Source organism: Balaenoptera ricei, chromosome 12 (assembly GCF_028023285.1).
Source record: "Balaenoptera ricei isolate mBalRic1 chromosome 12, mBalRic1.hap2, whole genome shotgun sequence".
Classification (NCBI taxonomy): domain Eukaryota; kingdom Metazoa; phylum Chordata; class Mammalia; order Artiodactyla; family Balaenopteridae; genus Balaenoptera; species Balaenoptera ricei.
This window is the reverse complement of record NC_082650.1, coordinates 50,288,393-50,314,573: the sequence shown is the minus strand read 5'-3', so window position 1 is coordinate 50,314,573 and position 26,181 is coordinate 50,288,393. Positions and strand designations below refer to the sequence as shown.

Here is a 26,181-nt window from a genome sequence, read left to right as displayed (position 1 = left end):
AGGAACCTCAGAGATCATCTACTTCAACCTTCTCAATTTATAAATGAGAAAACCAAAGACCTTAAGAGGTAAAATGACTTGTCCAACGTTACAAAACAGATCTTAGCTCCTTCCAATTTCTCATTCTCTGACCTCTTGCCCCAGATGATGTAAGGTTGCACCACTCACTGAACTGAGGAAAATCTTCCTCTTCATGTCCAGTGGGTGTCAGAGGACAAGTTCCTAATAACGTTGTTATGTCTAACACAAGAGAAATGTATTCCTAGCATTTCAAGGTAGATTCTGAATTGATTTTCCCACAGAAAGATTGTTGTACACATTATTTTCAATATAGGTATAGGTATTATACCTATAGGTATTTTCAATATAATAGGTATTTTCAATATAGTATTTATATTATTAATACAATTTTACAACTCTCTAATAGCATTAGTCTACTCCTAAAATTCAAGTATATTATGGGTTAAATTTGGTGAGTTGTCTGCAAATCTAACCAAGCATATTGTTTCTGAGAACGTAAGTTCCAAGTTCTAAACCATTTTACAAGTTTTAAAATATAATCAATCCTATTGTAAGTTAGGAACTACCACTACACAAAGATTCAAAATTATAAACTGAATGTGATAAACTAAAAACACAAGATTCTTCATTTTATAAAAAGCTCCACCCTAGAGGTCACTTATTCTTAAAATTAGGTACTCAGGCACATTTAGCACAGGATATACTCTACATACATTTTTTTATTAATATTTTACTGGAAAGATGAAATAAGTCAAAAAGAATCAAACACATATCTATACTCATCTAATTTAGGAAAAAAAAACCTTTAATGTACATTTTCATGAAGTGACCTGTAAGAAATAAGAACATTATTGTCATCTCATAAATGAAAGGTTGACAATGTATGCATTATACAGTATCTAGTGCTAGTTCAAAAAATGTGTGGGTAAAGGAATTATGCCTGAACAGGTAAATGAAGTTCAAAGAACTTCCAAATACATTTTTTGATTTTCTCATGAGATAAAGCTATAAGCTTTACGAATTAAAAATTTATTTGATAGATCTTTTAAAAAATGTCTACATGGTACATTAAATCAATGGATAGTCTTCATTCATTCATTTTATTTGTCCAATAAAAAATTAAACCTATACTATTTGCTAAACACTATGCTAGCAATTTCAGATTTATGACAATAAGCATTGGGGCAGTTCCTGTCCTCAAGGAGCTTAGAAAAACCTTGAGTAAACTGTACTTATCCAAGTAATAATGACAGCTAAATTTTAGTTGGTCATTTAAGAAAACATTAAAAATGTCATCAAATTAATTCTCAAAAACAGAAACTATACAATAGTAACTTTAAAGACATTTGAATAGTCTTATTTATATGAAGTTTCCCCACAAGGTAACTAAAAGCACTGTTTTGGTAAAAGTAATAATAATATATTTTAATAGTAGTTTTTGCTATGAAAATTAACTCAGTTAATCCTGCGATAAGAAAATCAAAAGCTACTAGCTACTGTGATAATGAAAATCAAGCACTTGGAAATACCTTAAATTATTCTGACAATAAAGCAAAATGTATAATTAAATATAGTATTATATTTATACACCATCTCTGAATATATAAATGGTTATTTACAAACCTGAATAATAAACAAAGTAGCTCTATATAACACCTCACAAATGATCAACGTATTTTCAATGTATTACAAAGTCAATTTATTATATTACACTACAAAAATCAATGTATTACAAATTCAAAATGTATTTTGAATTGTGTCATCTGCAAATTTTTCAATGAAAAAGGCCTTAATGTTTTCTGGAGATTTTCTTTTTCACAAACTTAATTCAATATTCTACTTGTTTACTACCAAGTCATATAACTTTTTCATGAATATTAACTATACCTGCATTTACAACTACATATATGTATTAACTATAATACCTATTAAATTTGCAATTATTAAAAACTTGATAGATGAGAAACATTCTTCAATTTAGAGCCATATGTCTCCAAAGCAAAATTCAATGTAAATCATCCATTCTAACATGCCACAGAAAATCCTAATGACATTTTTCACTGTATTTTACACTGAAATATTTTCATCATTCATTAGCTAAAGTATTTAAATTTTCTTTGAAAGCATCATGAAAACATATTTACTTAATTTATGCATACTACTTAGTGGCATAAATCGGTTTATTTCCATTTACATATAAAGAAACCAAGACAAGGTGTCCATTTTGTAAACTGCAAGGTCATTTCCTAACAAGCAACTGATCCTACACCATCAAGTTATATGTGCGCCACTTCCAAGTGCCATAAAACAATTACTGTACCTTAAAACAACTGCCTCTGCAATGTCTATGTGCAATTCCGTTTTACCAAGAGGGATATGGCAACAATCTTAAACAAGAAAAGCTGGAAAGGGAGGATCACAAAAAGAAAAATAAAACACTTATTTTTGGTCGTGAATCGTTTATTTTTAAATAGTGGGATGTAAACAGTTTTTAACATAATAAACAAGTAACCAACAGTTGTTTCTTCCATGTTCAAAAAATATTTCATCTTTCAGGTAGATCATGCAAAATTGTAGCCTACCCATCCTTGTAGACAGAAGTTAGAAAAATGAGAAGAAATTCTATAACAAGTAATTAAATACATGATATTGCAAAGAAAAGAACTGAATAAAAAGTAAAATTTAGATAAATTTAGGAAATGTTATGGCAGTTAAAACCCCATCTTAAATATTAAATGCTTCCTTTCTTTCAACCGAAGGCTAGGATTGGCAATCAAATATTCCGCTACTGAAAAATAAAGAAATACAAAACTATCCTTATTCAAAACTTGAGAAATTTTATATCAAATATTGGACATTAAAAAATACACTTTTCCTAACAGAAACTTAGAGCATAAGGGAAAAAACTGTTCCTGAGAGTTCAAAGACTGAGACTGAATCTGTAATTATGATACAGTGCTACCAACAATTAGGAAAATGAAAGTTATCTCCTATACAAATTAAATTTAAGAACATTAGACGGGTTGACTAACCAATAAATCAATTACATCAATTACCGGACAGGAATAAGACTAGCTAATACGTGGATCTAACACCAACAACAAAAAAACAAAAAACAACTATATATAATCCTAGGCACACTTTACACAGAAAAGGATAGAATTAGACTGAGTCGTATTCAAGTATCTAGTCTACCTGGGGATTAGTTAATTAATCGGCTATAGGACAGGTTATGAATGTTCAGGTCAGATGTGCTTTCTTTTCACCATTATTCCAGTTCATCATCCGCAAGTGCAAGAGAAGGCGTCAGAGTACCGAAGCTAGGGGGCATGCTACAGTAAGGGGAAAAGAAAAATGGGAAAGGTGCAATGGATGCTGCAGAGTTGAATAATTATCCGGGTGGCACAATGGGCGAGTCCTGCTGACATCGGAGCTGGGTGAGCAGCTCCCTAACTCTGCTCAAGGCACCCCCCTCCCCATAGCAGGCATCGGAGGCTAGAACCGCGCTTGGCCTCCTCTTCCAGCCAAGAAAGAGATCCCCGCACTCGCTTTACCGTTATGTTGTCTCTTTAGACACAGACGCGCGGCGCAAAAACGCAAACGCACCAGCTGGCTTTACAGAGCCTCGGGCACGTAGCTCGAGCGGGGATTCTCCGGCACCGGGTGCCGCAGCCTCCCCCAGAGCGAGGAGGCACACGGGCGGGCCGCGGGGGCAGGGGCGCTCAGGCGGTGGCACCTAAGACCCGCAGTCTCCCCGCCTAGAGCAGCCTCGGGGCGGTCCCCGCAACCGAGACCCAGGTGCGCCCGCCGGCCTCCGTGTCCCTGGGTACCCAGCCGGGCCGGCGGTCTGGCTGCCGAAGCTCTGGAAACCCGCGAATGGGGGTGGGGGCCGTCGCGGGGTAGGCGCGCCCATCCTCGCAACCTTTGCTGGGCTAGTGCTCCACGCACACCTCTCTCCGTTCTGGCCAGTGAGGAAGAGTTCATCTCCCGGCACCCTGTCCCTCCAAAAAAAACAATTCCTAAGAGACTCGCGCTCACCGAGGAATCTTGAGGGGCTCTAGCCTTACCCCTTCTTCATGCTTCGGCGGTGGCCGCCGGTCCCTCTCAGCTCCCGGGACTCCACCTAGAGCCTCCAGGATTGTCAGGCTCCCGGGTGGAACCCGCTGTGGGCAGCGGCCGAGGCACCGGGCCACAAGGAACGCCGCCTGCGACGCCCGCCGGTCACCGGACCCACCGTGTGCTCGACGCGCGAGCGAACAACACCGCGAGCCGCCGCCGCCGCCCCCCAGCTGCCCCCTCCCAGCGCGCGACTCTCCACAACCGGGCGCGAAGACCCGCTCCTGAAGCAGGGGGAACCGCAGGACTCTCGCCACCTAATCCCCCATCTTTCCCACCAGGAGCTATTCCCCGCCAGTCAAGGTCTTCCCACTTATGATTCTCACTTTCCTCTTCAGCTCCCAGTGCCCAGGTGCATCTGTGGTGGGAAACTCAGCCCCCACCCACTCACCCATCAGTGGGGGATGAATATCTCTCTTCCCCCCCCTTTCCTGAGGCTTTATGGTATTGCCCAATCCTCAGTTTGGGGGAGGGGGACGGAGAGAACAGTGCTTGGCCAGGGAATGAGGAAAGATGATAGCCAATTGAAAGAACCTACCATTCAGGGGCGGGGTCAAAGTGGGGCCCGCCCGCCCCGCCCCCTTCCTCTAAACTACAATTCCCATCGTGCCTCTCCAACTTCCCGCCGCGCGGCACGCCGGAAGCGTAGTACTTCGAGGCCTCAAGGTATTTCGGAACTCGTAGTCTTTAATCTAGCCGCACAGGTCCCGAAAGTTATAAGCTATTATAATTCTGTTTCCCTAGGTAAATGTTTCTAAATTCCAAGTCCTGTTATTCTTATTCTAATACTAATTAATCGATTGTAATGATTTTTTAAAATATAAACGATTTCGTAGGAAAGGCACTAAATAATGTGTGTTATGGCAATCTGTCAGGACCTGAAGCTACTCCTTCTTCCGCCAGGGCCTGGTCTCCGCAGAGCGTCTGTTGCCGTCATGTCGGCTGCGATTGCGTCTCTGGCTGCTTCGTATGGTTCGGGTTCAGGGTCCGAATCGGACTCGGACAGTGAGGGTGGACGGTGTTCGCTGCCAGCCGCGGACTCCCTTATGCACTTGACCAAATCGTCTTCAGATAAGTCCTCTCTGGCAGTGGCGGTGGACTCCGCTCCGGAGGTGGCAGTTAAGGTAAGCGTTTTGGCCACTAGTGCGGGGCTGGAATTGTCGGTTTCTGCTCCAGAATCCGACAGTCACTTGTTAGGCCCCGGGTTACCTCGTCCTCAGTCCTGAAAGGTTAGTGGCTAACGCTTGGATCTCTTCTTCTCCCTACATGCATCTTCCTCGGGAGAAGCTGGGAACTGGAAGTTCAGGACAGCCCTCCACTCCCTGCTCTCGCCTCCCACCTTCAGAAAGCAAGCGGGAAGAGGGGGTGAAATTTGAATTTATGGATTAGGATGTGGCCTGGATGGAGTAGGTGTAACAGAACATAAAGCTAAATCAGGACTTCCCAAACTAGAGTATGTGCCCTCACTTGAAGTGAGCTGTGGCCTGGCTTTGTTTTGTTTTTGAAGTCAGAACTAGATTCTGATCCCGGCTCCACCACTTGTTTGAACTTGGGCAAGTTATACAACGTCCTCTGTTTTCTCACCTGTACAATGGAGATATAATTTTAAAAGGACCTATCTATATGAGAGGACTATTGTGACGATTAAATGAAATGATACAAATAAAGCTTGCAGCAGAGATCCTGGTATCTAATAAAAGTGCATATATAAGTCAAGACAGTGAGACAAGGCCTTGGATTTAAGAAACAGTGTGCATGATCCCAATTGAGGAAAGTGATAGAGGGAGAAATTGGGTTATATAGTTCCTTTAACAAATATTTATTGAACACATGTTACTTGCCAGGAACTGTTCTAAGGGCTGAAGACACAGAGGCAAACAAGCCAGACATCTTTGACATCATGATTGCGTACATTTTAGTGGAAGAGGCAGCCAATAAAATATGAGCAAATAAAGTGGTTACAGATTGGATTGAGTACTGTAAAGGAAAAAAATAGAATTCTGTGAAATAGAGTTCAGTGATAAAGAATAAGTTAGGAGTATGACTTCTGTAGATTGGTCAGGGAAGTCCTCTTGCAAAAGCAGCTTTGAGGAACAGGAAGAAGCCAGCCAAGTGCACGATAAGGCAAGAGTTTCCCAGCAAAAGGAGACAGCAAGCCCTGAGATGGCAAAGAGCTTAGTGTGTTTGAAGAACTGAGGAAAGGACTGTGTGTCTAGAGCTGGAGGAGAGCATCCACCAGTTGGTATTATAGGCCCAGTAGAGCCCAATGGGGGTGATCAGGAGCTGAAGATGTGGTGAGGGGAGGCAGTGTGCAAAAACTCCTTTGTATTTAAGATGTTTCCCAGTCTAGTGATATACTTAAGGCTTTTACAGGTTTTTAGTGAGCTATTCATGGATTTTACTTTTTACTAATGTGTATCAAGTATGAAAGAATGCTTAGGATCCTCCTACTTTTATAACAAAACAAACTCCCCAAACTTACACCCCTCCTCTAGCAGCCTCCTGAGTCTTCATTCTTTTCACAGCTCAGCTTTTTGGAGCTCTCTCACTTTATCTCATTTTCTCCTCAACTCAATGCAGCCTTGCCCTAGCCTCTTAGGAAACTTACTCTCCCTGAGTAATGTCACTGGCCTTCCAGTTGTCAAGTTCTGTCAACTGAGTTGAATATTTGCATCCAGTGACACTATTAAGTGTTCTTTTTTTGAAACTTTCTCTCTTTTTGGCTTCCGTGGGGCCATCCTCAGTCTTCTGATCCCCTGTTCTTCTGCCCTCCCTTTCAATATTGGTGTTTCCTGAGACTCTGTCCTTAGTCCCCCTTTGCACCCCTCATACTCTACAGGCCTTCAACCTGCAGTGCTCCTGATGACTTAACAGGTGAACACTGTGAAGTGGTTCGCACAGGCTCTGGAATCAAGACCGCCAGGATTCAAATCCGACCAACAGCAGTTACCCAGATGGTGACCTTGGATAAATTAAGTGCTCTGTGTCTAAGTTTTTTCTCATCTGTGAAGTAGGGATAACACTAGTAACTATCTCATGGAGTTCAAGACTTGTCATAAAGCATGTGCCAGGCACACTATCCTTATCCAATTCTAAACTCCTTGCTAGCTTCAGAACTATTGCCGTCTCTCCCGGGATAGCTCTCAGGCACCTCCAATCCAGTGTGCTAAAAAATTGACATTTTCTTTTCCTTGGGATCTGCTTCACCTGTTTTTCCCATTTGGATTAATGATCTCACAACCCACCCATTAGTCCAAGCCAAGAGCAGAGGGGTCTTCCTTTTCTCTTCCTTCTTCCTCAGCCCCTGAAGCTAGTCATTCAGCTGGTTCTAACATTTCTGCTTCATTAAATTCTCTCAAATCAATTCCTTCCTCTCCATTTTTACTGACACAGCCTTACTTCATATCTTCCTTACTTCTCTCAGGAGTCATTCTTGACTTTTCTTTCTTTCTGAACCCCTGCTATTGGGTAATGGGTCCTGTTCATTACCAGGACCCATTACCCAATAGTACCAATGATGTTTATCAAATCTCTCTTTCCTCTTTTGCTGCCACTGTTCAGATTCTTATAATTTTTCTTCAAGACAATTATAATAACCTTCTAACTGGTCTTCCTACTTCCTCCATTCTTGTCTCCCAGTTCCACACCCCCTTTTCCCTTCACAATGCACTCAGAGTGGTCTTTCTAAATTCCAGTGTTATCATATCACTTCCTTGCCCCAAGACACCCTATTGCCTGCTGGGTAATTTCTGAGTTCCTTATGAGACCTACCATTCTCCCATGCTGAACTCTCTACAAAGCACCCAAAGCCTACTTTCTTTTTTTCTCTCAAGATTTTGCCCACGCTAGTCTCTCTGCATGGAGATCCCTTGCCTCATGCCTCCTCTCATCCCACCCCCCAAAACTCTACTGTCCTTCAGTCTCAGTGCACATATTTCCTCCTCTCTCTACCTTAGCCCCCTTTCCACATCTCAGTTACAGCACTCGCCACATTGCTGTGATTTGTTAATTTTTTTTCTTTCCTGTGGACCAGACCCTGGAGACCAGAGATTGTTGTGTATATTTGTTTTCATGTCTTCAATGCCTAGTACACAAGATTAAGAGAAATACATTAGGCGAGAAAATGAATGAAAGAGTAAGTGAAAAAGAAAGTCTTGAAAAAGCATGTATGTTGAGATTCAAGGTACATTGATTGGGTGGGAGTGAGGGGAAGTCTGTAAAACTCAGTTCAATCACTTCAAGTTATAAGTAAGATAATCCAGGAGGAAAGATTGAATAGGTATCAGAGGTCCATTAGAAGCAGAGCTGGGGCTAAACCCCGCAGTGATCTGGTTTCTATGATGAGAGAGTAAGGGATATTGATCATCGCTAGTTTGTTAATATGCTTTTAAAAAAGCTTATACCCAGTAAATTTAATGACAGAAAAGTGTCCAGGGGAGGAGATGTGAAGCATACAAATAAGCTCATATGTATTTGTCAAATTGTACTGTGACTAATAGCAAGCATTCTGGCAAAGTATGAACTTATGTAATGTTTTTAATCCATATCACTGAACACTAATGAGATTTCACATACCTTATAGGTGAGTTGATTTTATTTTTTGAAGTTACTATTCGGTTGTCTTTTTCCTTTTGATCTGTAGGAGATGCTTATATATTCTGGATACTATCCTTCGTCAATTATGTGTTGCAAAATTGTAGCTTGTTATGGATTGTGGTTCCTTTTCCTTGTTGGAGAAATTCTTCCTTTTCCCAAAGTCAGAAAAATATCCTCCCATTTTGTCTTTTGAAAGCACTGTATTTTTGCTTTTTCCATTTAAGTCATGACTCCACATGGAATTAAGTTTTGTGTATGGTGTGAACATTTTTAATAATGTAGCTCCATCTTTGGTAGGGTTGTTCTACCTCCCCCACCCCCACCCCACCTCCATCCCTTTTTGTTGTTATTCAAGAATGTCTTGGCTGTTCTTGTCCCCTGTAATTCTGTATATGGTTTAGAATTAACCTGTAAATTCTGCTAACACCCAGGTGGGATTTTGTTTGGAGTTGGGTTGACTCATAGATCAATTTGAAGACAGTGTTGTATCTGTTCATTCATTTAGGTCTTCTTTAGGTTTTTAATTCCTTTGAAATTTTATAATTTTCTCTATCAATATCTTGAACAGTTTTGCTGCAGATATTTCTAGGTGCATCTTAGTTTTATGCTATTATAATAATAAATTGTGTTATTTTTTACATTATTTAATTTTTTGACTGATCTTACTACTTACATAATGGTATCAGCTGCAAACATGACAGTATTTTTTTCTTCCTTTCAGTCCTTTTTTCTCTTTTTTTTCTTGCCTTGCCATGCTCGCTAAGCTCTCCAGAAAGATCAAAAATAAAAAGAGGGGAAAAGAATATATCAGGCAAATTCCAAGAAAAAGAAAATGGCATTGGTTGTATTAGGGTCAATAAAGTAGACTTTAAAACAGAAAAGGGATCACTTCATAATGATACAAGGCTCAGTTCACAAAGAGGTACATAACAATTTTAAATTTATATGCACCTAATAATGTAAGCGCGAAATATTTAAGCAACAGTTTTTATAACTACGAGAGAAATTGATAAATCTACAATTACAGCAGAAGATTTTAATATACCTCTTTCAATAATTGATAGAATAAGCAAAACAATATCAATGATGACACAGAAAATTCAAACAACAAAATTAGCAAACTGTATCTGCAGGGTATAAAGGACATGGCACTCAATGCAGAAAACTGTTTTCAAGCAGTAATAAAACATTTTTAAAAAACTGACCATATATTAGGCCAGGGATTGGCAAACTTTGGTAAAGGGCCAGATAGTAAATATTTGGGGCTGTGCAGGCCACATACAGTCTTTGTCACATCTTAATGTCTGTCTTTCCCTCTTTCTTTCTTTTTTTTAAACAACCCTTTAAAATGTAAATATCTTACATTTACTTAGCTTGTTGGTACAAAAGCAGACTGTGGGCTGGACGTGGCCCAGTAATTGTAGTTTGCCAACCCCTGTACTAGTCCATAAAATAAATCTCAATACATTTTAAGTCATATAATCACATTCTCTGAACACAGTGCATCTAAGCTAATCAGTCACAAAAAGATAACTATAAAATCCCCACATTTGAAAATTATGAAATTGTACTCAGTAAACCATGGGCCAAATTTTTAAAAAATAGAAAATATTTTGAACTAAACAATAAGAAAACAATGCTCATCAGAACTTATGAGGTGCAGCCATAGCAATAATTTTTTTTCAAGTATAGTCTTAAATACACATAACAGAATAGAAGAAATGAACATAGACTATCTTTCCATTTATTTGTATCTTTTCAGTTTTTTTCATGAATATCTTATAGTTTTCAGTGTATATATCTTTCACCTCCTTGCTTAAATTTGTTCCTAGGTGTTTTATTGTTTTTCATGCTATTGTAAATTGGATTGTTTTCTTAATTTCTCTTTCTAGTAGTTCATTGTTAACATATAAAGCAACAGACTTTTGTATATTGATTTTGTACCCTGCAACTTTACTGAATTCATTTATTAGTTCTAATAGTTGTTTGGTGGAGTCTTTAGCATTTTCTCTATATAAATGATGTCATCTGCCAGTAGTGACAGTTTTACTTCCTTTCCAATTTGGATGCTTTTTATTTCTTTTTCTTGCCTAAATTGCTCTGACTAGGACTTACAGTACTATGTTTAATAAAAGTGGTGAAAGTGGGCAACCTTGTCTTGTTCCTGATCTTAAAGGAAACTTTTTCATCTTTTTGCCATTGAGTATGATGTTAGCTGTGGGTTTGTCATATATGGCATTTATTATGTTGAGGTACATTCTGTCTATACCTGCTTTGTTGAGACTTTTTATAAGGAATGGGTATTGAATTCTGTCAAATGCCTTTTCTGTGTCTATTGCGATGATGTTTATTCTTTATTTTGTTAATGTGATGTATCACGTTGATTAATTTGCAGATTTTGAACCATCTTTGCATCCCTGGAATAAATCCTACTTGATCGTGGTGTATGATCCTTTTATTGTATTGTTGAATTTGGTTTGCTGACATTTTGAGGATGTTTGCATTTAAGTTCTTCAGGAATATCAGCCTGTAATTTCCCTTTTTTTGTGGTATCCTTGTCTGGTTTTGGTATCAGGGTAATGCTGGTCTCATAAAATGAATTTGGGAGCATTCACTCTTCTTCGATTTTTTGGAAGAGTTTGAGAAGGGTAGGTGTGAAATCTTTCAATATTTGGTAGAATACTGAAGCCTTCTGGTCCTGGAGTTTTATTCTTTGGGAGTTTTTGATTACTGATTCAGTCTCCTTACTAGTAATGGGTCAGTTCAGATTACCATTTATTCATGATTCAGTCTTGAAGATTGTATGTTTCTAGGAATTTATCCATTTCTTCTAGGTTGTCCAATTTGTTGGCATATAGGTGTTCATAGTAGTATCTTATAATCCTTTGTACTTTGGTATCAGTTGTAACTCCTCTCTCGTTTCTGATCTTATTTATTTCATCCTCTCTTTTTTCTTAGTGCATCTAGGTAAAGGTTTATCAATTTTGTTTATCTTTTCAAAGAACCAGCTCTTGTCTTTTTCTTTCTATTGTCTTTTTAGTCTCTATTTCATTTATTTCCACTCTGATCTTTATTATGTCCTTCCTTCTACCAACTTTGGGCTTCATTTGTTCTTCTTTCCTAGTTCCTTTATGTGTAAAGATAGGTTGTTTATTTGAGGTTTTTCTTGTTTCTTGAGGTAATCCTATGTCTCTAACTTCCCTCTTAAAACTTCTTTTGCTGCATCCCATAGATTTTGGTATGTTGTATTTTCATTTTCATTTCTCTCAAGGTATTTTTCTTTTCAATTTCTATTTTGATTTCTTCATTGACCCATTGGTTGTTCAGTAGCATATTGTTTAATCTCCACATATTTGTGGTTTTTCCAGTCTTCTTCTTTTAATTGATCTCTAGTTTCATACCATTGTGGTTGAAAAGATGCTTGATATGATTTCAGTCTTCTTAAATGTATTGAGACTTATTTTGTGGCCTAACATATGATCTATCCTGGAGAATGTTCTATGTGCATTTGAAAAGAATGTGTATTCTGCTGCTCTTGGATGGAATGTTCTGTATTTATCTATTAAGTCTATCTGGCATAATTATTGATTTTCTTTCTGGATGATCTATCCATTAATGTTAGCGGAATATTAAAGTCCTCTACTATTATTGTATTCCTGTCAATTTCTCCCTTTAGGTCTGTTAATACTTGCTTTATATATTTAGGTGCTCCTGTGTTGGGTGCATAGATATTTACAAATGTTATATCTTTTTGCTGGATTGACCCCTTTATCATGATGTAATGTCCGTCTTTGTCTTTTATTACAGTCTTTTTCCTCTGTATTTGTTAAGGGCCAAACTCAAAAGATATCTTTATATGAATTTCTATTTTTTTCTCTCAGCCACTTAAACTCCCATTTTAAAAAGTCTATTCATTTCTACTTTTTGGTAAAAAACCTATAACATAAATTGATAGTTTGTAATAATGGTTGATATTTATGTCTTGTTTATAGTTTACAAAGTGCGTTCACATCCATTTTCTTATTTGTATAACAGTGAGAAATGTGAAAAGGACTAAAACGTAAATATTATTTGATTTTATTTTCATATTACTTTGAATCAACAAAAGATAACATTTAAACTTATTTGACTCATAGGGTACACTTCACTTATTGCACTTTAACTTTTATGGATAATTAAAGCTGAATAGAAATCCTGTGTAATTCTCTGGTAATTTCAATTGCATGCCTAATTGTTATTGAACTCCTCATGGGTATTAAAACAAGGTTGTGGTGTTGTCCAAGTTTTTCTAATTAAACGTAAAATTAATAACTCTTCATTTTCTGAGGAGTTGTCCAGTTTGTTCTATAATTTTAGCAGGAGCCAGAGACGGGGACCTATTTATATTTTTTATTAGTTGCCACATTGCTTTTTAAGAGTAGTTCTTTTAAAATTGTATTTTGCATTTAAAACTTGATGTCTTGTGGTACTCTGTTCAAAATAATTCAAATTTAGAATATTAAAATACCCTTAATCAGAAAGATCTGGTAAACCATATTATAAAGTGGTTCTAGCAACTGTATTCTAAAAAAGCCATTGGGAAAGTATGAACATGGCTAAGCCTCTTGTTATTATAAGCAGTTTTTCCTTATAAAAGAGAGAAAAGCATTTACTTTAGTTTTTATGCAGTTTAACCTTGTGGTACTTGGTTTTGCTACCAAGGCCTAGGTAGATACTCTCTCTAATCAATGAAGATTGGGGTATGCTTTCTAGGGTAATATAGGTGGCCCAGCATTTGAACCCCCTTCCTTAATAGTCTTAATGTAAACAGCATCCTTCCCTGCCTCCTACCTTCAGAAGCTGGAAACCCAGATTCTATCCTCCCAGCTCCCTTTCAGCTAAGGTTTAGGACTATTATTTGGGCTCACAGGCAGATGCACCCACCTAAATTCTAATCTAAAGCTAATCCACAAAGAAGCAAAGAAAGAGAATATTTTAAGTGGCAGTGATGACTCCCAGCACTAAAAGATTAAAAGAAAATTAAAAGATCATCTATGACTCCCAACATCTCCCACCAACTCCAAACATCTATCACCCATCACCCATTCTTGTCTTTGTAATCTCTGTTTCATCTCAGGGAGGATTCTCCTTCTCTTTTCAGAGGCTAGTTGGTTGTATCCTGGATTATCTCCCCTCCCACCTCTTCCAGAATGACCATACCTTTTTCATCATTCCCTCATTCTTATCATATGTTTCTCCCTACTTGCTCCATTCCTGTAGCTTATGATTGACTAAATCTTTGGCTTAGCCTTTTCTTTAAAAAGGAAAAAAGCAAACTTAATTTTACCCTGAAAATCCTTCAATCTGGTACCCCGTCTCTTCTTCTTTACTGCCAAATGTCTTGAAAGAGCAAAAATACTGATGTCTTTTTTTCCTAAATCCTCAGTTATACCTCTGCCCCTTGCAACTGGCTCTCCATACTTCACCCCACTACCAAAATTGCTCTGGCAAAGGTTTTCTGTGACATAATTGCCAATTTCAGTGATCTTTGGTCAGCCTTCATCCTCTTTAATTTCTCTAGGAATTTGACATTTCTTTCTTCAGTTTAATTTAACAAATATTTATTGAACATGCACTTAATGCTCTGCATTCTACTGGGCAGTAAGACTATAAAATATAAGTAAAAGTCATGTGCAACAAATAATGTATCAGAAGGGCTATTAGGAGTTATGTGTAACATCTCTTAGGACTGTGGGTGAAAAAGCATTTTTCCTGAGCCAAGAGGAGGGGAGGTATCAGGGAAAAGAAGAAGATGACATATTATCAGATAGCAAAGGGAAATGCATAAGGAACAAAGTAACATTGCCAACAACACAGGAAGCATGAAAGTGCTTGATATTTTAAAAAGTCAGCAATTAGTCTAATACGGCAAAAATGGGGGTACGTTAAAGCAGATAAGGACATATTATAATAGACCAGGCGAGATATGAAGTCTGAACTAGGATGCTGGAGAAGGGAAAGTGGGAGTAGGGTTGCTAGAGAAATATTTTAGGGGTAGAATCAGTAAGACTCACTGCCTAATTTGTTAGTGTGTGACAGTGGAGTCATGGGGAAATGGTATCTTCTGTTTTGGACATAGCAAGGTGTTTGATGCTGTGGAATATCCATATAATGAAGTTCAATAGGCTGTTAGATATGTGGATACAGAGGCTAGGTATGGTCAAGGCTGCAGATAAAAATTTGGGCTGGAAATTGAAGTCAAGAGATAAGATAAAGATGTGGACAAATTTGAAACAAGAGAGGAAGGAAGTTTAAGAGAGTCAGACCTGAAGGACTCTATCTTTGTAAAGTAGAGAAACTAAGTCACCTGCTTTGGTGAGGGGTGTTTTAATAGTGACAAAATTTTGGAACAATAACTGTGTGCCTATACTATTACTTTTCCTGTCAGTTTTCTATCTTTGGTCATTACCTGGTCTAACTCTACGAGATCTTCATTTGTCAGTGGCATTGCTTCTTCTCCAGCATCACTGTCAACTTCATGCTTTCCTACCTGTTTTGCAAAATTTGTGATGTTACTTTGCATTATCTTTGCATTATGTTTACAGATCTATCCTACATCTGCAAGTGGCCAACAGAATAAAGATGGTGATATGATAGGAATAGTTCTAGGGGATTAAGGCCACATTCGTGCATACAAAATCCAACTTCTGTAGCTTATACTTTTTTTTTAACATCTTTATTGGAGTATAATTGCTTTACAATGTTGTGTTACTTTCTGCTGTATAACAAAGTGAATCAGCTATACATATACATATATCCCCATATCCCCTCCCTCTTGTGCCTCCCTCCCACCCTCCCTATCCCACCCCTCTAGGTGGTCACAAAGCACCTGTGCTATGCAGCTGCTTCCCACTAGCTATCTATTTTACATCTGGTAGTGTATATGTCAATGCTGCTGTCTCACTTCATCCCAACTTACCCTTCCCCCTCCCCGTGTCCTCAAGTCCATTCTCTACGTCTGCGTCTTTATTCCTGTCCTGCCCCTAGGTCCATCAGAACCATTTGTTTTTTTTAGATTCCATATATGTGTGTTAGCATACGGTACTTGTTTTTCTCTTTCTGACTTACTTCACTCCGTATGACAGACTCTAGGTCCATCCACCTCACTACAAATAATTCAGTTTCGTTTTGAGTAATTCCTTTTTATGGCGGAGTAATATTCCATTGTATATATGTGCCACATCTTCTTTATCCATTCATCTGTCGATGGACACTTAGGTTGCTTCCATGTCCTGCCTATTGTAAATAGTGTTGCAATGTATACCCTGAGAAAACCATAATTCATAAAGAGTCATGTACCACAGGGTTCATTGAAGCTTTGTTTTTTTGATATTGAGCTGCATGAGCTGCTTGTATATTTAGGAGATTAATCTTTTGTCAGTTGCTTTGTTTGCAAATACTTCCTCTCATTCTGAAGGTTGTCTTTAGTCTTATTTATGGTTTCCTTTGCTGGGCAAAAGCTATTAAGTTTCATTAGGTTCCATTTGTTTAGTTATGTTTTTATTTCCATTTCTCTGGGAGGTGGGTCAAAAAGGATCTTGCTGTGATTGATGTCATAGAGTGTTCTGCCTATGTTTTCCTCTAAGAGTTTTACAGTGTGTGGCCTTACATTTAGGTCCTTAATCCATTTTGATTTTATTTTTGTGTATGGTGTTAGGAAGTGTTCTAATTTCATTCTTTTACATGTAGTTCTCCAGTTTGTCCAGCACCACTTATTGAAGAGGCTGTCTTTTCTCCATTGTATAGTCTTGCCTCCTTTATCAAAGATGAGGTGACCATATGGGCATGGGTTTATCTCTGGGCTTTCTATCCTGTTCCCTTAATCTATATTTCTGTTTTTGTGCCACTACCATACTGTCTTGATTACTGTAGCTTTGTAGTATAGTCTGAAGTCAGGGAGCTTGATTCCTCCAGCTCTGTTTTTCTTTCTCAAGATTGCTTTGGCTATTCAGGGTCTTTTGTGTTTCCATACAAATTGTAAAACTTTTTGTTCTGGGCTTCCCTGGTGGCACAGTGGTTGAGAATCTGCCTGCCAATGCAGGGGACATGGGTTCAAGCCCTGGTCTGGGAGGATTCCACATGCCGTGGAGCAACTAGGCCCATGAGCCACAACTTCTGAGCCTGCGCGTCTGGAGCTTGTACTCCACAAAAAGAGAGGCCGCGACAGTGAGAGGCCCGCACACCACGATGAAGAGTGGCCCCCGCTTGCCGCAAGTAGAGAAAACCCTCGCACAGAAACGAAGACCCAACACAGCCAAAACTAAAATAAATTAATTAATTAATTAAAAAAAATTTTTTTTGTTGTTCTACTTCTGTGAAAAATGCCAGTGGTAGTTTGATAGGGATTGCATTGAATCTGTAGACTGTTTTGGGTAGTATAGTCATTTTCACAATGTTGATTCTTCCAATCCAAGAACATGGTATATCTCTCCATCTGTTTCTATCATCTTTAATTTCTTTCATCAGTGTCTTACAGTTTTCTGCATACAGGTGTTTTGTCTCCTTAGGTAGGTTTATTCCTAGGTATTTTATTCTTTTTGTTGCAGTGGTAAATGGGAGTGTTTCCTTAATTTCTCTTTCAGATATTTTGTCGTCAGTGTATAGGAATGCAGGAGATTTCTGTGCATTAATTTTGTATCCTGCTATTTTACCAAATTCATTGATTAGCTCTAGTAGTTTTCTGGTAGCATCTTTAGGATTCTCTATGTATAGTATCATGTCATCTGCAAACAGTGACAGTTTTACTTCTTTTCCGATTTGGATTCTTTTTATTTCTTTTCTTCTCTGATTGCCTTGGCTAAAACTTCCAAAACTATGTTGAATAATAGTGGTGAGAGTGGGCATCCCTGTCTTGTTCCTGATCTTAGAGGAAATGGTTTCAGTTTTTCACCATTGAGAACGATGTTGGCTGTGGGTTTGTCATATATGACCTTTATTATGTTGAGGTAGGTTCCCTCTATGCCTACTTTCTGGAGAGTTTTTATCATAACTGGTTGTTGAATTTTGCCAAAGTTTTTTCTGCACCTGTTAAGATTATCATATGGTTTTTTTCCTTCAATTCGTTAATATGGTGTATCACATTGATTGATTTGTGTATACTGAAGAATCATTGCATTCCTGGGATAAACCCCATTTGATCATGGTGTATGACCCTTTTAATGTGCTATTGGATTCTGTTTGCTAGTATTTTGTTGAGGATTTTTGCATCTATGTTCATCAGTGATATTGGCCTGTAGTTTTCTTTATTTGTGACATCTTTGGTTTTGGTATCAGGGTGATTGTGGCCTCGTAGATTGAGTTTGGGAGTGTTCCTCCCTCTGCTATATTTTGGAAGAGTTTGAGAAGGATAGGTGTTAGCTCTTCTATAAATGTTTGCCTGTAAAGCCATCTGGTCCTGGGCTTTTGTTTCTTGGAAGATTTTTAATCACAGTTTCAATTTCAGTGCCTGTGATTGGTCTGTTTAAATTTTCTATTTATTCCTTGTTCAGTCTCGGAAGGTTGTGCTTTTCTAAGAATTTGTCCATTTCTTCCAGGTTGTCCATTTTATTGGCATATAGTTGCTTGTAGTAATCTCTCATGATCCTTTGTATTTCTACAGTGTCAGTTGTTACTTCTCCTTTTTCGTTTCTAATTCTGTTGATTTGAGTCTTCTCCCTTTTTCTCATGATGAGTCTGGCTAATGGTTTATCAATTTTGTTTATCTTCTCAAAGAACCAGCTTTTAGTTTTATTGGTCTTTGCTATTGTTTTCTTTGCTTCTTTTTCATTTATTTCTGGTCTGATCTTTATGATTTCTTTCCTTCTGCTAACTTTGACATTTTTTTTGTTCTTTTTTCTCTAACCGCTTTAGGTATAAGGTTAGGTTCTTTATTTCAGATATTTCTTGTTTCTTGAGATAGGATTGTATTGCTATAAACTTCCCTCTTAAAACTGCTTTTGCTGCATCCCATAGGTTTCGTGTCATCGTGTTTTCACTGTCATTTATTTCTAGGTATTTTTTGATTTCCTTTTTGATTTCTTCAGTGATTGCTTGGTTATTTAGTAGCATATTGTTTAGCCTCCATGGGTTTTTTTACAGATTTTTTCTTGTAATTGATATCTAGTCTCATAGCGTTGTGGTCAGAAAAGATACTTGACACGATTTCAACTTTCTTAAATTTACCAAGGCTTGATTTGTGACCCAAGATGTGATCTATCCTGGAGAATGTTCCATGAGCACTTGAGAAGGAAGTGTATTCTGTTGTTTTTGGATGGAATGTCCTATAAATATCAGTTAAGTCCATCTGGTCTAGTGTGTCATTTAAAGCTTGTGTTTCCTTATTTATTTTCATTTTGGATGATCTGTCCATTGGTGAAAGTGGGGTTTAAAGTCCCCTACTATGATTGTGTTACTGTCAGTTTCCCTTTTTATGGCTCTTAGCATTTGCCTTATGTATTGAGGTGCTCCTGTGTTGGGTGCATAAATATTTACAATTGTTATATCTTCTTCTTGGATTGATCCCTTGATCATGATGTAGTGTCCTTCTTTGTCTCTTGTAATAGTCTTTATTTTAAAGTCTATTTTGTCTGATATGATTATTGCTACTCCAGCTTTCTTTTGATTTCCATTTGCATGGAATATCTTTTTCCATCCCCTCACTTTCAGTCTGTATGTGTCCCTAGGTCTGAAGTGGGTCTCTTGTAGACAGTATATATACGGGTCTTGTTTTTGTATCCATTCAGCCAGTCTTTGTCTTTCGGTTGCAACATTTAATGCATTTACATTTAAGGTAATTATCGATATGTAGGTTCCTATTCCCATTTTCTTAATTGTTTGGGGTTTGTTATTGTAGGTCTTTTCCTTCTCTTGTGTTTCCTGCCTAGAGAAGTTCCTTTTGCATTTGTTGTAAAGCTGGTTTGGTGGTGCTGATTTCTCTTAACTTTTGCTTGTCTGTAAAGGTTTTAATTTCTCTGTGAAATTTGACTGAGATCCTTCCTGGGTAGAGTAATCTTCATTGTAGGTTTTTCCCCTTCATCACTTTAAATATGTCCTGCCACTCCCTTCTGTCTTGCAGAGTTTCTGCTGAAAGATCAGCTGTTAACCTTATGGGGATTCCCTTGTATGTTATTTCTTGCTTTTCCCTTGTTGCTTTTAGTATTTTTTCTTTGTATTTAATTTTTGATAGTTTGATTAGTATGTGTCTTGGCATATTTCTCCTTGGATTTATCCTGTATGGGACTCTCTGCACTTCCTGGACTTGATTGATTTTTTCCTTTCCCATGTTAGGGAAGTTTGCAACTATAATCTCTTCAAATATTTTCTCAGACCCTTTCTTTTTCTCTTCTTCTTCTGGGACCCCTATAATTCGAATCTTGATGCATTTAATGTTGTCCCAGAGGTCTCTTAGGCTGTCCTCAATTCTTTTTATTCTTTTTCTTTATTCTGCCCTGTGGCAGTTATTTCCACTATTTTACCTTCCAGGTCACTTATCCATTCTTCTACCTTAGTTATTCTGCTATTGATTCCTTCTAGAGAATTTTAAATTTCATTTATTGTGTTGCTCATCATTGTTTGTTTGCTTTTTGGTCCTTCTAGGTCCTTGTTAAACGTTTCTTGTGTTTTTTCCATTCTATTTCCAAGATTTTGGATCATCTTTACTATCATTACTCTGAATTCTTTTTCAGGTAGACTGCCTATTTCCTCTTCATTTGTTTGGTCTAGTGGGTTTTTACCTTGCTCCTTCATCTGCTGTGTATTTCTCTGTGTTCTCATTTCATTTAACTTACTGTGTTTGGGGTCTCCTTTTCGCAGGCTGCAGGTTTGTAGTTCCCATTGTTTTTGGTGTCTGCCCACAGTGGGTGTGGTTGGTTCAGTGGCTTGTGTAAGCTTCCTGGTAGAGGGGACTCCTGCCTGTGTTCTGGTGGGTGGGGCTGGATCTTGTCCTTCTGGTCAGCAGGGCCACGTCCGGTGGTGCATTTTGGAGTGTCTGTGAACTTAGTATGACTTTAGGCAGCCTCTCTGCTAATGGGTGGGGTTGTGTTCCTGTTTTGCTAGTTGTTTGGCATGGGGTGTCTAGCACTGGAGCTTGCAGGCTGTTGGGTGGAGCTGGGTCTTAATGTTGAGACGGAGATCTCTGGGAGAGCTCTCGCCGATTGATATTACATGGGGCTGGGAGGTCTCTGGTGGTCCAATATCCTGGACTTGACTCTCCCACCTCGGAGGCTCAGGCCTGACAGCCGGCCGGAGCACCAAGACCCTGCCAGCCACATGGCTCGGCAGAAAAGGAAGAAAAATAGGAAAAAAAAAAAAAAAAAAAACAACTAACAGAACCCCAAACCAAATGGTAAAAGCAAAACTAAACAGACAAAAATCACACAAATAAACATAAACACATACTCATAAAAAGAAAACAAACAAACAAAAAAAAACCCAAACAGTCAGAACCCTAGGACAAATGGTAAAAGCAAACCTAAACAGACAATATCACACAAAGAAACATACACATACACACTATAGACCAGGGCTTCAGAATATCTGGTCCCTTTTCAAACTTCTCTCTGTTCCTCTGTGAAAGGACTTCATGGTCAATTTGCTTAGACTTGATTCTCAGCCTGCAACTTTGGAATCATGTGGGAAGGTTGAACCAATACCAGGCCTCACTCGGGAGGAATTAAATCAGAAAATATGAGGTGAGGCCCAGCATGAAACTTCTTTAAAGCTTCCTGCTGGACTCCACCAGTCTACGGAGGCCAGCTTATACTTTAATAGAGGGAGGTAGACAATTAATACATGTCAGGTGATGATAAATATAATAGAGAACAATAAAGCAAGGTAAGGGGAAAGTAGGAAAACTGTGTAGAGACCTGAAAGGAGAGAGAACAGTCATGTGGGTATCCAGAGAAGGAACATTCCAAGAAGAGGAAACAGGAAGTGCGGAGACCCCAAAGCAGGATTGTCTTTTGGTGAATTCCAGGAATAACAAATGAGCCAGTGAGGCTGGAGTAAAGTGAGCACAGGCACAGGGCTAGGTGAAGACAGAAGTTAGTAGGGGTGAGGGACAGATTTGGAGGGTAAATTCTCAACCAGTTAGATTCAGACTTCTTCAGTTTATAATAGTGATTTTGTAACTTCAGCTTTCCTGAAATATAATTCATAGATATATAACTTCCTTAAGAATTTCAAAATATAACTTGAATACCCTAATTAAAGGAAATTTTGTAAAGCAACTTTATAACATGTTTGATATATAAATTAAACATGTACTGATAACATGTTTTTACTAGTAAATGCTCAGGCAGGACAATACAGGAAGACAAAAATGCCCTATAAAACTACCCTTGGGAGCCATACTTTCTGAAAACAACTTGGTAATGAGCCCTGTAGTTCTTTGTTAGGCTCTTACCCTAAATGGGGAAGCTACCAGAGGGTTTAGAGTGAACAAGTAACATAATTGGACTAATATTTTAAAAGAATCACACTGGCCTCTGTGTGGAGTGAGGCTGTGGGTAGACAGGGGCAGAAGCAGGGAGACCAGTTAGGAGGCTATTACAGTAATCCAGGTGCAAAATGATAAACTGGACTGAGGTGATAGTGAAAGAGGACTTGAGAAGTGGTTGAACTCTGGGTGTCCATAGAAGGTAGAGGATTTGCTGATGGGTTGGATATACAATGTGAAAGCAAGAGGAGTCAAGGATAACTGTGGCAGTTTTCGCCTGAACACATGTAAAGGTGGGGATAGTGGTTAATTTAGAGGAGGGTAGAAGGAGTCATTGGGGAAGGGGAAACCAGAAGTTCCCTTTTTGGGTATATTAAGTTTGAGATGTCTGTTAGACATCCTGGGAGAAAACATGTTGAGTTGAAGCTCAGATATATAAATCCCTAGAGTTCAAGGGAGAGATCCAGGCTAGAAAATTGTTATATTGTATGCATTGCATGTATTGTTTAAGTGGTGGGGCTACACAAAAGATAGACTACCAGTGATTCTCCAGTGGAGATGAGATTTTTATGTTCATTAAGTTGGGGGATGAATTTAATAGTCAACGTAGATTATTAGACTTTAGATTTAGAAGATTTGGGCCCTGCCACCTCCTTTGGTTTCTTCTGCAGTCCCTAAGCAAGTCCATCTGGGTACATAGCTAATAAGGTCTGAATAAAGGAGTGCTTCTCCTGAATTTAGAACCAGAAGATCAGGTCTTTTGAGTTCATAAAAAAGAGCTGGACTCTCTTACTTTAAGGCTTTGAGTGGTATTAACTTACTTAGAAATTTTAATTTGTTCAGATGGGATAAAGTCAATGTTTTTGAAGGAAAAAATTTTTGTTATGCATTCTAATCTCTATAACTGTTTACTTTTATTAGTCTTTGTTTACATTACTTTTATTAGTCTTTATTAGAATTATATGTAATCCTATACATTAATATATAGAATTATATATTAATCACATAGCACTAGTGTAATCTTCATAAAAGTGATGTTAAAATGGCTAGTGTGACCTTAATGTAGTTTCTAAAATACAGTCAATACTTGTCGTATCTTGTTTGTTTGGTTTTCTTGTAGGAAGATTTGGAGACTGGAGTTCACCTTGACCCTGCTGTCAAAGAGGTTCAATATAATCCTACCTATGAGACCATGTTTGCTCCTGAGGTAAGAAAACATATTATAGTTAAAGAGTGTCTTTTGCTAATAGTATTTAAATTATACATACGTGATAAACAGTTGGTGAATTTTTCAGTGTTTTCTCATGAAAGTATACTGTTTAAACTGTTAGAAAATATATCGTGTTATATGTTAGTTATATCTCAATTTAAAAAAGAAAGGAAAATATATCCTTCTATTCTCCAAAAGTTAAATAGTACGCTTTTGTAAGAATAATATCTAATTCTTAGATGCAAACTTAGTTAACATCTTCCTCTCAGTTTTGATAAGGGAGTATTACAAGTTAAACATGAGGGAAAAAATTTTGGTTGATTAGCTTCATTAATGCATAGTATATTATGAAACATCTAGTGACAAATGCTGCTGTGTTCAGCACTAAAAAGAGGTACCATACTGACGTGGTCACTGCTCAAAAATAGTCACATGGTTTATTGCTTGCTCTGAGTCAGACATCTTATGGATTCTTTTTTCTGATGATGATAAATGGTGATGGAAGCATTAAAAAAGCTGAAGAAGAAGAAACAAAAAAGCAGAAATAGTGAAAATTGTCCATTTAGGAAAGTCTTTGTAGAAAAGATTAGATTTCTAGGTATTTAGCCTTTAAAAAGGAGAAAAGAATGCTTGATTGACAAGATACAGATATCAGAAAAAGGTCATTATAAGAAATAATAATATGGCTTCAGTAGCAGGATCTTTAAGGGCACTTTTAAAGATAGAAATGAGGAGCTATATCTTATTGCACCCTGGTGGAGAAAGAAGTACTTTTTAATAGTTTTGATTTTTTAGCATATAGTCATTGTCTTTTTTTTTGATAAAGCTATTTCATGTAATTTTTGCCTGCTTAGGTTTCCATAGTCACTTAAAATATGGCAATGGAAATGTATAGCACAGCCAAGGATGTCAGTGCTAGTGCTCTAGCTGTTCTCCTAAGTGTACAGTAAGCAAAAAACTCATTCTCATGCTCTGAGACTGGTACATTTTTTATTTTATTCCATTATTTCCTAAATCCTTATAACCTGTTGAATTATAGGCTGTTTTATATCCCTTGACACCATTTTAGCACTGGCGCGCTGTATGATTTTTTTTTAATGTAAAGTACTTCAATTTAAGCCACTAACTTTAGAAAATGAGAAAATTTGGAAGTGGCATGGTGTATGACATTCCTTTGTCAGTGTATTTTCTATGAAGCCTGTTTTTCTTAAATTTTTAGGTCCTATGCATAACTAATGTATTGCTGTATGATTAGTTTTCAAAACTTTCAAGAAAAATTCAAAAGGTCAAAAAATTTTTGGTGCTATTGATGAGGCAGTAGGTTTATCATTCTATTTTGGGGATTATCAGTCCTTTAATTTTCTGTTCTTTTTTTTCCCGTGTTAGGGAACCTCACATTAAGTATATCAACTAGTTTATGTTAGGAACATTTCAGTGCTTATTGTCAACAATTTAAGGAAAGAGTGATGGGACTGAAAAGTGAAGAAAAATTACAATTTTTCAAAGGAATTGTCTGTGACATAATAAATTATCAACTTTGAACTTTATGACTAGGGTACGTATAACTTGGCAAAGTCTGGAAGGGTATTACCAGGAACTTTGCTAGATGAAATTCAAGTTCTCATATTTTGAGAATCCATCATTAGAGACAAGATTTAATCCTTCTTCTCAAGCTAGTGTTTACCAGAGAGGACATGCTAAGTGTTTTTAAAAAAAAAAAGATGGAGACCAGACTGTTTCTTATAGTGCCTCTAAAGCACCAGTCAAGTTTAAGGAGAGATTGCATCTTGTTATAAAGATAAAAGTTCCATGAAAGTATTTGTAACTGGCAATTTTTTTTTTTTTTAAAAGAGATGACTCCCCTGTTTTTTACTTTTATTTATTTATTTATTTAAATTTATTTATTTATTTATTTTTGGGTGTGTTGGGTCTTCGTTTCTGTGCGAGGGCTTTCTCTAGTTGCGGCGAGCGGGGGTCACTCTTCATCGCGGTGTGCGGGCCTCTCACTATCGCGGTCTCTCTTGCTGCGGAGCACAGGCTCCAGACGCGCAGGCTCAGTAGTTGTGGCTCACGGGCCTAGTTGCTCTGCGGCATGTGGGATCTTCCCAGACCAGGGCTCGAACCCGTGTCCCCTGCATTGGCAGGCAGATTCTCAACCACTGTGCCACCAGGGAAGCCCGGCAAATGTTTTTTGAAATAAGCGATACAATCCAGGTTAAGAACATGAGATGTGGGGCTAAACAGACCACTTATTAGCTCTTATGTGACCTTAGATTATCTTAGTTTTTTCACAGGTAAAATGAAGATAATTTCTACTTTACCAAATTATAAGGATAAATGAGATAATATGCGATGTGCTTAGGAAACTGTCTGGCACAGAATAAGCATTTAATAAATTATAGCCTTTATTGTTATTTATGTTAATATTATTGGCATTGATGGCTAGATAGGCCTTTATGAGGAAAGATTCCAGACAGAGGGGAACAGCATGAGCCAAATCATAAAATCTAAAGAACTGTAGTGTTTTAGTCATCATCAGTAGGGGAGAACGGGATAAGGCTAGAATAGTACTTTGTACAGTCAGTATTGCACAGGCTCTAGGGGCCAAGGTAAAGAGTTTGGTCTTGATTTAACAGAAGAATTTTTAGGAAGATTAATTTTAAAGGTTTGCATGATGGAAAAGACCAGGGATGGAAACTAATAAAATAAAACTACCATTTATTACACTATGCCAGGTACCACACTGAGGGATTTGTATACCTTATCTCCTTTAGCCCTCACTACA

The 26,181-nt window shown here is 37.8% G+C and overlaps 2 protein-coding genes across 4 annotated transcripts in view; one reads left to right on the top strand and one right to left on the bottom strand.

Annotated features, from left to right (window-relative positions):
* Positions 1-4,253, bottom strand: part of WASF1 (WASP family member 1) — an 85,032-nt gene extending 80,779 nt beyond the window's left edge. For 2 of the 3 annotated variants that reach the window (XM_059942001.1, XM_059942004.1), the window contains exon 1: positions 4,060-4,253. The gene's annotated coding sequence lies outside the window, so the exon portion shown is untranslated. The remainder of the gene's footprint in view (positions 1-4,059) is intronic. The other variant, XM_059942002.1, reaches the window with a different exon arrangement.
* A 794-nt stretch (positions 4,254-5,047) lies between these two features.
* CDC40 (cell division cycle 40) overlaps positions 5,048-26,181 on the top strand; it is a 54,191-nt gene continuing 33,057 nt past the window's right edge. The window contains exons 1-2 of the mRNA XM_059941419.1: positions 5,048-5,261; positions 23,307-23,393. Of these exons, the coding sequence (XP_059797402.1) occupies positions 5,073-5,261; positions 23,307-23,393 (276 nt within the window). The 5' untranslated portion in view covers positions 5,048-5,072. The remainder of the gene's footprint in view (positions 5,262-23,306; positions 23,394-26,181) is intronic.